Source organism: Paroedura picta, chromosome 1, assembly GCF_049243985.1.
Source record: "Paroedura picta isolate Pp20150507F chromosome 1, Ppicta_v3.0, whole genome shotgun sequence".
Lineage (NCBI taxonomy): Eukaryota > Metazoa > Chordata > Lepidosauria > Squamata > Gekkonidae > Paroedura > Paroedura picta.
In genome coordinates, this window is record NC_135369.1 from 1,186,572 (window position 1) to 1,198,196 (window position 11,625).

The following is an 11,625-nucleotide window of genomic DNA, read 5'->3' on the forward strand; positions in this document are numbered from 1 at the left end:
GTTTGGGGGGCTGCTTCCCCCAGGGTCTTCTACCCAGACTTTCCAGGGGGGGGGGGGGGTGGGTTGGCGCGGCTGGCTGGCCGGCTGGCTGGATTCCAAGGCCCAGCCTGGGTCCCTCCTCCTCCTCCTCCTCAGGTGTTGGGGGGAGCAGAAGTGGCTGAGGAGGGGCCTTGTGGGGCTGTCGAGCCCCGGCTCTTGTGTGTCTTTGCTCTTGTGCTTAGGAAGCTGGTGGTGACAAAAGAGAAGGAGAAGAAAGTGGGACTGTACACCATCTATGTGAATCCTGCCAACACGCACCAGTTTGCGGTGGGGGGCAGAGACGAATACGTCCGGTGAGCGAGAACAGCGTGGGGGGGGCGGGCAGTGTGGCCCTGGCAGTAACCCCTGGGAGCCTGCAAGCAGAATGCCCCAGAATACCCTGTAAAAGGCAGACAGACCGTGGTTTCCCACCCTGGAGAGGCCTTTGGGCATGGCAGCTGCCCTCCGAGTTGCTGCCATAGCACACACCATGAGCAGGGTCTGAGGGCCCTTCCCTGAGGGCCCAGCAGCAAGGTGCTTGGGGCCCCCACGGAGGTATAGAAGATTCTTGCAGCCTTAGTAGCACCAGCAAGCAGGGCCGGACCATCTCCTTTGCTCTTTGCTGGAGCGCACTGGCCCCTTGGGTTGAGGAGCCGAAGGCCGCTCCATGTGGATCATGCGTGAACCATTTCTCCTTCACAGCTGCGAGCCCTCCGGCTGCGTGTGATGCTGGAGTGCATGTGGGGCGGGAGAGAATTGCCCTGGGGAGGGAGGGGAGAGGGGGTGAGCCTCTCTTCAGGAAAGCAGGGCAACCTTCTCGGTTAGAATGCGGGGGTCTTTGGACCCTCCTCCCCTGGCCAGGAGCCTGGCCGGGGGCTGCTTCCTCCGCTGGGTCATGCTGCTCTGTCTCTGGCATGTGCTTTGCCTTCTGTGGGGCGTAGGGGGCTCAGGGGCCCTGCTGGCTCGGAGGGCTGGCTGTAGGTGGGCCCAGTGCCTTCGCTCCCTCTGGCTGCCATGCTGACCCGCCTGCCGTTCTGGGCCTAGGATCTACGATCAGCGGAAGATAGACGAGAACGAGAGCAACGGGGTGCTGAAGAAGTTCTGCCCGCACCACTTGGTAAGAGCTGGTTTCCCCCTCTTCCCGGGCAGCTTCCCTCACTTCCAAGGAGTTCTCGGAGGGGGGGGGCAGTTGTGGTTTAGCCATGAATCTCACACGGCGCTAACTGGACTCTGCTGGACCTCCGTCCCTCCCTCCGTCAAGCGTGAAGCTGGGAGCAGAGCACAGGGCCAGCCTGCCCCAGCAGCCTCAGGATTTGCTGTTGGCCATCTAAGCGGGGGGGGGGGGGCAGCTGAGGTTGCTGCTTGACTTCACTGGAGGCAGAAAATGTATCCCGGAGGGGGGGAGACCCTGCAAAGCTGATTCTGCCGCTCCAGAGGAAGGCAACCCCCCCCCTCCCGCAGGCACTCTCCTGAGGTGTTGAGTGTGCTCCTTCCTGCCAGGTCAACAGTGAATCGAAAGCCAACATCACCTGCCTGGTATACAGCCACGACGGGTCAGGTATGTGCCTGGCTGGGGAGGGGGGGCAGGGCTTCCCCAGAGGGGGCCCAGCACTTGCAGGCTTGTGCGGGGGTCGTCCTATTCGCTACTCTGCTTGGCCAAAAATCAGTTGTCAGATGGCTTGGCAAAGCTTTCCTGGTTGGGTGGGAACCTCTTCCTGCCTGCCTGTCTTTCCCTTGCAGCACCTTAGAATCACAGAATTGGAAGATGTCTCCAGGGTCATCTAGTCCAACCCACTGCAATGGTCCTACCACGTCCCCATTCTTTTTCTTTGAGTATAACCAAAGAACCCTTGTTAGCATTTCTTGCTGGCCTAAGCTTTAGCTTTTCTAGCACTCTCCCTACAAGCATTGGTTATTTGTTTATCTTCCTCCTTGTTTATAAGGTAGTCGTTCCATTTCCGAGGCATTTTATCATTCATTTCTTCTGAAAGCTGTTTCTGGAGCCATCCTGGGTTTTTAGGTTCCTCCTAGTTTTCCTTCTCTAGGGAATTGTCTGTGGTTTTGTCTTCAGTATTTCACTCTTGAGAAACCCCCAACCTTCTTGGACTTCCATCCTCCTTAGGTTTTTCTGACCACAGGATTCCACCCAACATAACTTTAAACAACCCGAGGCTCCGGGGGAGGCGGGATATAAATTTAGTAGTAGTAGTAGTAGTAGTAGTAGTAGTAGTAGTAGTAGTAGTAGTAATAATAATAATAATAATAATAATAATAATAATATTGTTAAAATTTGCTCTCCTGAAGTCCAGCCTGTTTGTGTGACTATGTACAGCGTTTCTCTCCTCCAAGATCACAAACTCCAAAATCACATGGTCACAACTACCAAGCACACCCACAACTTTTACCTCGTCAACCAGTTCTTCCCAGTTGGTGAAAATCAAGTCTAAAACAGCAGCCCCCCCCCCCCCCCGGTTGCCCCTTCCACTTTCTGGGAAATGTCAGCAAGACAAGTCACAAATTTTTTGGACTTCTCGTTTTTAGCAGAGCTGGTCGTCCATCAGATATCTGGGTAATCGACATCTCCCATGACTGCCCGGTCCCGCCCCTCTGAGAACTTTGTAATGTGGTCTAGGAGCATCTCGTCCAAGTCCTCTGCCTGGCCTGGTGGTCTATAGCAGACCCCCACCACCGTAACACTCTTGTTTCCTGCTCATTCTTACCCAAAGACTCTCAGCTGAAATCTCCTGCTCGGGCACCTGTGTTTCCTCACAAGTATATGTACTGTTAGCATCTAGGGCTACTCTCCCCCCCCTCTTTACTTGTCCCTTTTGTCCCTTTACCTTGTCCCTTTACTTGTCCCTTTTGTCGTACCCCTCAATCCCATTATTCCAGTGGGGAGAGTTCTCCCACCAGGTTTCTGCACTGCCTTTTAGATCACAGTCCCCTTCCTCTATCGGGGCTTCTAGACTCTGCATATTCGTGTAGAGACATGGCTTTTAGTTTTCTAGCTTTCCTGTTAGTTAATAGTTTTCTGCCGTGGGTGTGCCCAACTGGGGGTGCTGAGCCCTCCTAGTTTTCCCGGGAGGGGGGGGGTCTTTAAAAGGAGTTTGGCGGGGGGGGCTTGCCTGTGTCCCGGGCCCTGCTTGAAGGCTCTGTGTGTTGTTGCAGAACTCCTGGCGAGCTACAACGATGAAGACATCTATCTCTTCAACTCGTCCCACAGCGATGGAGCAGAATACATCAGGAGATACAAGGGGCATCGGAACAGCACCACAGGTGCCCAGCCACTGTGCCACCCCCCCCCACACACACACACCAGGTGGTCTCCATCAGTCCTGTGGGCGGAAGGCTGTGCAGCTCCAAGGCGGGCCCAGGCACTCACCCTGCTCTCTGGCCAGCCCCTGAGAAAGGGGCTTTCGAGGCCCAGCCCTCTGCCAGAAGGGGGTCTCCCCCCCCCCAACAGCAGCAGCAGCCTGTGGGGCCTGGCTTCCTTCCAGGCTCCTGAGGGCCCCGGATTGTACTGCTCTCCCCATGGCGATGACTTCTGGCAGGAATTGGAGAAGAAGAAAGCACCATCGGTGCAGAAGGGAAGGAATGTGCCCACCGTGGTTCACGTGGGCTTCGGCCGGGGGAGCTCATTTCCAGATGCTTTTTGGTTTTATCCCCAGACCTAAGCTATGGGGAAGGAAACTAAAAAGGATCTGAAAGTAGATTCCCCGGACAAAGCAAAATGCATCAAGCCTTTTCCATCCGCACCGATGGCTTCGTCTTTGTTCTGCCCCCTTTTCTCTTCTGGCCTTAAATGTATTAATGGGAGATCACAAGATTCACATCCAGCTGCACTCCCCAAGCATTAAAGTTGGAATTTATGAAGAAAATAACTAGTTGAATAACGGAGCAAACCCCACAGCAGAAAATGGCAGCCAACAAACTGCTCCAGATTTCACCTGCAGCAGAGCAGCCAAAGGAGCTGCAAGGGGAACAGTTGGCGGGAGCGACTTGCAGAGGAGACCTGGGGGGGGGGGGTGCCTGTCTCTGGGCTCAGGGGCGGGGCGTGAGGCCCCCTGGCCTTGTGCCTCCTCCTCCTCTGCCTCTGTCTTGTGCCTCTCTGCCTAGAAGGTCCCCGAATGATTCCCTCGTGGAGGCGATGGGAGGGCTTTCCTCAGCAGCAGCAGCAGCAGCCAGCCCGGGGGCCTGCAGGCGGAAGGGGGATTTCAGCCCAGGGTCTCCTCCACAGCACCCCCTGGCCTGGCCTGGCCCGGCCTGGGAGGGTGCCTGAAAGCTCTCTCTGTCCCCTGGCAGTGAAAGGCGTCAACTTCTACGGCCCAAAGAGCGAGTTTGTGGTGAGCGGCAGTGACTGCGGCCACGTCTTCCTGTGGGAGAAGGCCTCCTGCCAGGTGGTGCAGTTCATGAAAGGCGACAAGGGGGGCGTGGTGAGTTGGGCCAGTCTGTCACTCGGGGGGGGGGCGGGGGATGGGGTGGGGTCCTCATGTAAACCCTGATCCGGGCGTGTCTGGAGGAATGGCAGCTGGGTCTGTGGTGTGGCACGAGAGGGAGGGAGCTGCCCTTCTCTGCGTGGGAGGAGGGAGTACAGCAGAACCTGCCACACGTGTTGCAGCCCCCCCCCCCTAATTTCTGTTCTGCCCCAGGTCAACTGCCTGGAGCCCCACCCGCACCTCCCTGTGCTGGCCACCAGCGGCTTGGATCACGAGGTCAAGATCTGGGCTCCCACCGCCGAGGGCCCCACCCAGCTGACCGGCTTGAAGGAGGTGAGGGGGCAGCAGGAGGGCCCTGGGAATGGCCCCCTTAGGCCTGCCTGCTGGAGACAGGGCTGTGGGGAGGGAACCTTCCCAGAGAATCTCCCAACGCCACCGACAGCTCCCCGCTTTCAGACGGGAGGAGAAGTGACTGTGTGTCCCCCTCCCCCCTCCCCCAGGTGATCAAGAAGAACAAGCAGGAGCGGGACGAGGACAGCCTGCACCACACGGACATGTATGAGAATGACCTGCTGTGGTTCCTGATGCGCCACTTTCGGCCGAGGGGCCACCACCGGGTAGGTGTGCACATCCGGGGCCACCCCCACTCAGCCCCGGCAGAAGGAGGGATCGGTTGCACGACACCCTGCAGGAGGGAGGACGGCTGCCTTCTGCCCCGTGGCTTCTGGTCCCAGCGGACGGCACAACTGGGAGCAGGATGGGCCAGGCACAGCCCATGGGGGGTGGGGGGCTCTTCTGGCAGCCTCCCCCAGCTCAGTTATCTAAGGGAGTAGATGTGCCCAGGCTCCCTGCTGGGACTGGCCCCCTCCCTTATCCTCGCCCCCCCCCCCGGCTGGGCTGACTGCCGTTTGCCCTCCACAGCGCCGAAGGGATCCTGGTGTGGGCGCGGCAGACAGCGACTCCGAGGAATCCCTCAGCTCCTCAGACACGTCGGATGACGACGAGGAGGGTCCGGATCGGGTGCAGTGCATGCCTTCCTGAGGCCGCTGTGGGCGGGGGGGGGGGTGGGGGGAGGTGAACGGGCGGACGCTGAATTCAAAGGCCCCCCTCCCCTCCCCTCCCCCTTTCCATTGCCACTTTTCTATATTTTTCCACCCTACACGAGCCCTCCCTTTCCCAGTTTGCAACCAGTTTGCCCAGGGGGACTTGGCCTTCTGCCTGAGCTCCCTCCCAGCTGAGGGGAAGAGACCCCTGTCCTCTGCTCCCCCCCCTTCCTCCTCCTCCTCCCCCCTGGTAGCAGAGTCTTGGCTGCCTCTTCCCCACCCACCCCCCAGCGTTGCGTGGAATGAGTTGCAAGTTCCATTCTTCCCTTGAGCTGTTGGTGGGCACTCTGGGGGATGTGGCGGAGGCCTGTGGATTTTTCCTCCTTTTTTCTGATGAACGCCACCGCATGCCCCCCCGCCCCTCCCCTCCCCCCCCTCCCCGCCCCCTGGTTGTGCAGCTTCCAGGAGGAGCCCACTTGGACTCTCGGCCTCACCTTTCGGGGCAGGATGCCCCCCCTTGTTTTTGGTTGTGTTTTTCTCTCCTCTCCTCTCTTGCGGCCGCAGCTGTGGGGCCTGGCAGGTCCTCCTCCCTGCGTGCCACCTAGAATGCCTTTGGCTGATCTGGGGCGTTCCTTAGGAGCAGCCCGGCTCTGGGCAGAGTTTGCTCGCCTCTAGTTTGTACATACTGGTGATTTGCACTTGACCCCCCTGCAGAGTTCCATGCAGAGGCTGAGGAGCCAACGGCCCCCCTCCCTCGTGGCGGAGTGGGGGGGCTAGATGTAGGCTTCCATCCTTGGACAGAAGGTTATTTTTCTCTTCCTCTTCAGAATTACCCATTTGTTTTCTAGGGGAAATAAGATCCCCCTTATTGCTGTTTAGAGGCCTAATTTTATATGTATTAAGACAAGAACCAAATTAAACTTGGATGTTATCAAGTTAAAATTATTGTAAAAGTTTAAATATATATATATATATATATTATATAAATGCAATAAAAGAATTGAGAGAGAAAGAGAGAGAGAGACCTGGAAGTGTGTAGAGAAACCTGCCAGGGCCCCTGAAGCGGTGGGGGGAGGACCTCCCTTGGGGCCGAGGGTTGGCCTCTAGCCTAGGACGGAAGCAGCCCGGCTGGCCGGCCGGCCGCCCTCCTGGGTGCTTTTCCACCCCACTCCCCCAGCGGTCTGGCCTTCCGGGCTCACTCACCGCAGCAGAGGCTCCAGGGCGTGTTGGGAACGGCTGCCGCTCCTCACCCCGCAAGAAGAGCCTCTGGCTCCAGCTCCTCCCAGCAGCCTCCGCTTGCGGCCGGCCACTCTTCCCCTGGAACCAGGCGAGGCCCGGGACCTCTCCGTCCCCAGGAGGGGCACCTGCAGGAAAAGTCCTTCCTCGCCAGGGAGGAGCAACGAGGGGGTTTCGGGGAGCGGAGAAGAGGAGAACCCAACACGGCTTTTCTCGCTGCGTTCCGAAGCTGGCAGGCTCCAGGCTGCCCAGAGCTTCGAAGGGCGAAAGTCGCCAGCTTGCACCCGGCTCTGCAAGCAGCCACTGGAGCCCACTCCCGAGTGGAGTCTCCTGCGCCCACGGCCCATGGAACAGCTGGCTCTTCCAAGGGGTTTCCCCGTCTCGAGCACGGTGTGGTAGTCAAGCCCTGGTGCTGCAGCCAGGAGAGGAGGGGGACAGCAGTGGAAAAAGGAATGGCCATGGTCTTCTAGCACAGGAGGAGGAGGAGGAGGAGGTCCACAAAACCTCTCCCAGCTTCTTGGGGAGCCCCTTCCGTCCCCCTCCCCCTGGCCGTTCAGTGCCTGGCCTCCAGCTTTTCCTCAACGCACCCAAGTGCAGTTGCTCCCCCCGACCCCCACCGCCATGTGTTGCCTGTATGTGGATCACCCCAGCCCCCAGCCCTCCCCTCTGGTGGACAGTGTTCCTCACAGGTCCAAATGGGGAGGGGGTCTGGGGTGCCTCCGGTTCAGGCCACTGACATTGGAAGATCTTGGGGGGCTCTGGGGCCCTCACGGCAACAGCAGGAAGGAGTGCTGGAGCAAGGGGCACTTGAGCTGAGGGGGGCCAGGCCCCGCCGTGGCCTTGGATTTGCCCAAGAGCACCTGGGAACAAATGTGGAGGTGGGGGGTGGCGGTGGGATGCCCCCGGCAGCAGCTGAGAGCCCAACTCCACCTTCTACCTGCCCTCTAGGCGAGCAACCGAGGAGCACTTCCTGGCCAAGCCGTGCTTCTGGCTCCAAACTGTCCTTGGGGGCTAAGGAGGTGTAGGTGCGGTCAAGGAAGCCCTCAACTAGATAAGTGCATGGGCTCTGGAGAAAGCAGTTTGCCCACTCACAGGGGCCTTGCCAGTTGCTGTTGTTGAAGACTTGCCATCTGTAGGCAGAAGGGGTTTCTCCCTGTCTTTGAGACAGACACACTTGGCTGAAACTGCAGCTTTCCCCGTGGAGATTCAGAGCTCTACAGGGTTTTTATATAAGCTAACCCATAGTCTGAGGAAGAGGGCTTGCACTCGAAAGCTCACGCCTTGAATAAATCTGGTTTTGTTTTGTTGTGCTGCTTCAGACCAACATGGCTACTCAAGTGAATCCAAAGATTTCTGATGAGTCTAGTGAACACATTGCCACCCACTCTCCGCGGTCCTTGTCAGCCTTCCACCCCCTGGGACTTTGGCCAAGAAAGCTGCTGCCTTCCCCAACTCAGACACGCAGGAATGGGTTTAAACTTGAAGTACAACAATATAGGCCAGATATCAGGAAAACGTTTTTCACAGTCAGAGTAGTTCAGCAGTGGAATAGGCTGCCTAAGGATGTGGTGAGCTCCCCCTCACTGGAAGTCTTCAAGCAAAGGTTGGATACACACTTTTCTTGGATGCTTTAGGATGCTTAGGGCTGATCCTGCGTGGAGCAGGGGGTTGGACTAGATGGCCTGTGTGGCCCCTTCCAACTCTATGATTCTGTGATTGTCTGTCTGTCTGCGATGTGATCCTCAGATGCGGCCTTCGAAAAGCACTATGGCAGCCATCCTCTCCTTACCATTGAGAAAGCCCCGAAACAGTCTTCAGGCTTTGAGAAACCCCAGAAGTGTCGTGATTTTGCAGAACATGGGTGGGAAGCATCACTGTACATGCTCACCCAGGGCCCATCCCCTCCAGGCCCATCATGGGACATTTTTGGGGGGTGGTGAGCATGACCGTATATAGTTATGTCACCTGATAAAGGTTTAACAAATGTAAACAATATTTAAAAAATTAACTCCCACCCATTCGGGGGCCATCAAGAAACCCCAGAGTTTCATAAGACCCTAGTTGAGAAAGTTTGCCCTATGCAATGGACTGTCAAGACAAGACACACTTTGAGAAGGCAGAAGAGTTGGATCTTAGGTGCCGCTTTTCTCTACCTGAAGGAGTCTTCCATTCGCCTTCCCTTTCCTCTCCCCACAACAGACCCCCTGTGAGGGAGGGGAGGCTGAGGGAGCCCTGAGATTACTGAAGAAGAAGAAGAGTTGGTTCTTATATGCCGCTTTCCCCTACCTGAAGGAGGCTCAAAGTGGCTTCCAGTCGCCTTCCCTTTCCTCTCCCCACAACAGACACCCTGTGAGGTGGGTGAGGCTGAGAGAGCCCTGAGATTTCTGCTTGGTCAGAACAGCTTTTTCGCAGTTGTGAGGATCCCAAGATCACCCAGCTGGCTGTGTGGGGGGGAGTGGGAATCAACCCTGGCTTGCCACCACTGCAGGCCCTTGGGGGAGCTGCCCTGCTCTGTATTTCTATATTTCTGGGTGCTGCATAAAGGGGTCAGGATTAGAGAGAAGGTGGAGGGAGGGGAGCGCCAGCCCCCCCTCTCCCTACAGCACGCCCAGAGGCTGGGGGCCCTTGGACATGGGCACAGCCAACCCCCACCCCCACCCCCACCCCCACCCTCCGGTGCTGCATGAGGGAAAACGTCCCGGGCAAAGAAGAGTCCCAGGCAGAGCACGTAGAGACGATACGTTTGATTTTTATTTCCATTATTAGCACAACACTTTCTTTACACTTTGAAGAGAAACTAGGGTGGGAAGGAATAAGCAAAGCACAAGTCAGCTGGAATTTCTCACCACCTAGAAAACTCCTCTAGCCACAACCAGTTTTCACTAAAGAAATATTTTCAAAATCTAGTATGAAACTTCCTATTGCCAATGGGCTCCTGGAGGAGCCTGGGGTTTCTGTGGGGGTGTGTGGGGGTGGGGGGGTACGTGCGGAGGGAGATGCAGGCGCTCGGGAGGGGTCTGCCTCTCGGCTTCTCGGGGGTCTGGCCTGAGGGATGCCCCGGCCCAGCACAGGAGAGGGAGGCCGGCATCCTCCAGAGAGGCAACGGCCGCTGGGCATGGGGGTCGTTGGGCTTGGGGGTCTCCTTTCAGCCCCTCCTCGCCCCGGCCCATTGGTCCCTGGCAGGAGGACAATTTCCCAAGAACTGGGAGGGGCTCGACCTCACCCCGTCATCAGGGCCTTGGAGGGAGAGGGGGCCAAGACGGCACGGAGGCTGGCCGTTCTGCTGCTTTCAAAATATTTCTTTAAGTAACACTGTGCTATATTTGGGGAGGGGGAGCGCTCCCCCCACCCTGTCCTCTCTCGCTTGTTAAAATAATTTGGTCCACTTGACAAAAAAAGAGAATAAGTTAACACTAAACCAACAGTAAGGAAAACACTCAATGTTATATATTTAATATAAAATATATATATGTACACACAGTTAGCACGGTCTGAGCTTCAGGGATGGCTTGGAAGGGACGGGGCGGAAGGCTCAAGAGCTGGCAGAAGTGGCTGGCCCCCTCCGAGGGCTCTCCGTGCACGGCCTTGGGGCCCCCCTCCTTGGTAGGCGGGAAGGGGGAGACTAAGTGGACCGAGGGGGTGGATGGCGGCAGGCAGGGCAGGAGAAGGCTGCAGGGGTCAGCGGAGGAGCAAAAGGCCATGGCGGGTGGGACTCGTCCCGGGTTCAAATTCTGATTGCTGCTGATGGGCTGCTCCCTGGCTCCTTGCCCTCCTGGCGGCAGCCAGAACACAGGCCGCTTTGGTGCAAGGTGGGTGCTGGGGGTCAAGAAGCCTTTGCCAGCCTCACCCTCCTCCCTCCCTCCCTTTCCAAGAAGGCAACCTGGAAAAGCATTTTGTTCCCCATGCTGGGCTTGAGTGAGATGGGAGGAAAATGAGATGAGGTTGGCACAGGCATAGATGTTGCCAACTACGGATAAATTGGTATATGGGGCTCAACCCCTGGAACAGCTGCATCTGGCCTCAAGGCCAGCAGCCCTCTGTTGTGTGTGATGGGGGAGGGGTGTTGCTGGAGACCGTGGGTCAAAGCTCAGAGCCCCATTGTGCTCTCCAAAGTCGGGGTGGGGGTGCTGGGCAAGGCGGCTTTTCTGCCCAGCAGCCAGGATGTCTTCTTTCCGGGGAGGCCGGATCCCGTCCCCCTCGGTTCCCCTTTTGGATAGGGGGTCCTGTGCAGAAAGGGGGATCCTTAAGACCCAGGGGGTTCCTCCTTTCCCTGAGCACCAGCTGAGATGCTCTCTCATTGCACTGCCAGGGCCAATTTTGCCAACTCTCAGTTCCTCTGAACAGTCGTGGCCTGCCAGCTGCCAGGGAGAGGGCTCAACCAGGGGGTGCCTCCTGCCCCCCTCCCCCCCCCCCCGTGTTCTCTTGCAGCCCTGCAGCACAGCGTATTGGTCCCATCGAAGGGGGGTGCGAGAGGGTGCCCCCCCACCCCTCTGCTGGCCCTTCCCACCCGGGGGAATGAGAGCCGGGCTGGGGGAGGCACAGGGAGGGGGAGCTGCAGCGGGCCTCGCCCCCTGCAGATGTGCAATTAGCCCAGCCGTGGCAATGCAAACCAAGATGCACAAGACGGCCAACCGGGGAGGGGGGATGGCTCACAAACCGCAATGCACAGCGCTGGCTGAAGCATGAATGAAATAAAAGACACCGTGAAAGAGAAATTCCGTTGCAGTCCAAGCGGCCCTGCCCTGCTTCAGCCCGGGGGCCGGGGGGGGGCGTGGATGGCCCGCTGGGGCACCACGGGCATGGGGGCAGCAGGCGCAGAAGGCTTCGTGCCTGTTTTAGGGCACACATCTGGAAGAGAAGAGAGGGCTGCCCCCCTCCAGTCAGGAGCCACA

General features: G+C 57.9%; 1 protein-coding gene across 3 annotated transcripts in view; it reads left to right on the forward strand.

The window, feature by feature from the left end:
• Nucleotides 1-6,509, forward strand: part of DCAF8 (DDB1 and CUL4 associated factor 8) — a 40,449-nt gene extending 33,940 nt beyond the window's left edge. For all 3 annotated transcript variants that reach the window (XM_077319051.1, XM_077319059.1, XM_077319066.1), the window contains 8 exons: nucleotides 222-332; nucleotides 1,063-1,135; nucleotides 1,519-1,576; nucleotides 3,187-3,294; nucleotides 4,321-4,451; nucleotides 4,668-4,787; nucleotides 4,955-5,071; nucleotides 5,376-6,509. In XM_077319051.1, coding sequence (XP_077175166.1) covers nucleotides 222-332; nucleotides 1,063-1,135; nucleotides 1,519-1,576; nucleotides 3,187-3,294; nucleotides 4,321-4,451; nucleotides 4,668-4,787; nucleotides 4,955-5,071; nucleotides 5,376-5,495 — 838 coding nt within the window. In that variant the 3' untranslated portion in view covers nucleotides 5,496-6,509. The remainder of the gene's footprint in view (nucleotides 1-221; nucleotides 333-1,062; nucleotides 1,136-1,518; nucleotides 1,577-3,186; nucleotides 3,295-4,320; nucleotides 4,452-4,667; nucleotides 4,788-4,954; nucleotides 5,072-5,375) is intronic.
• Nucleotides 6,510-11,625: the final 5,116 nt, after the last annotated feature.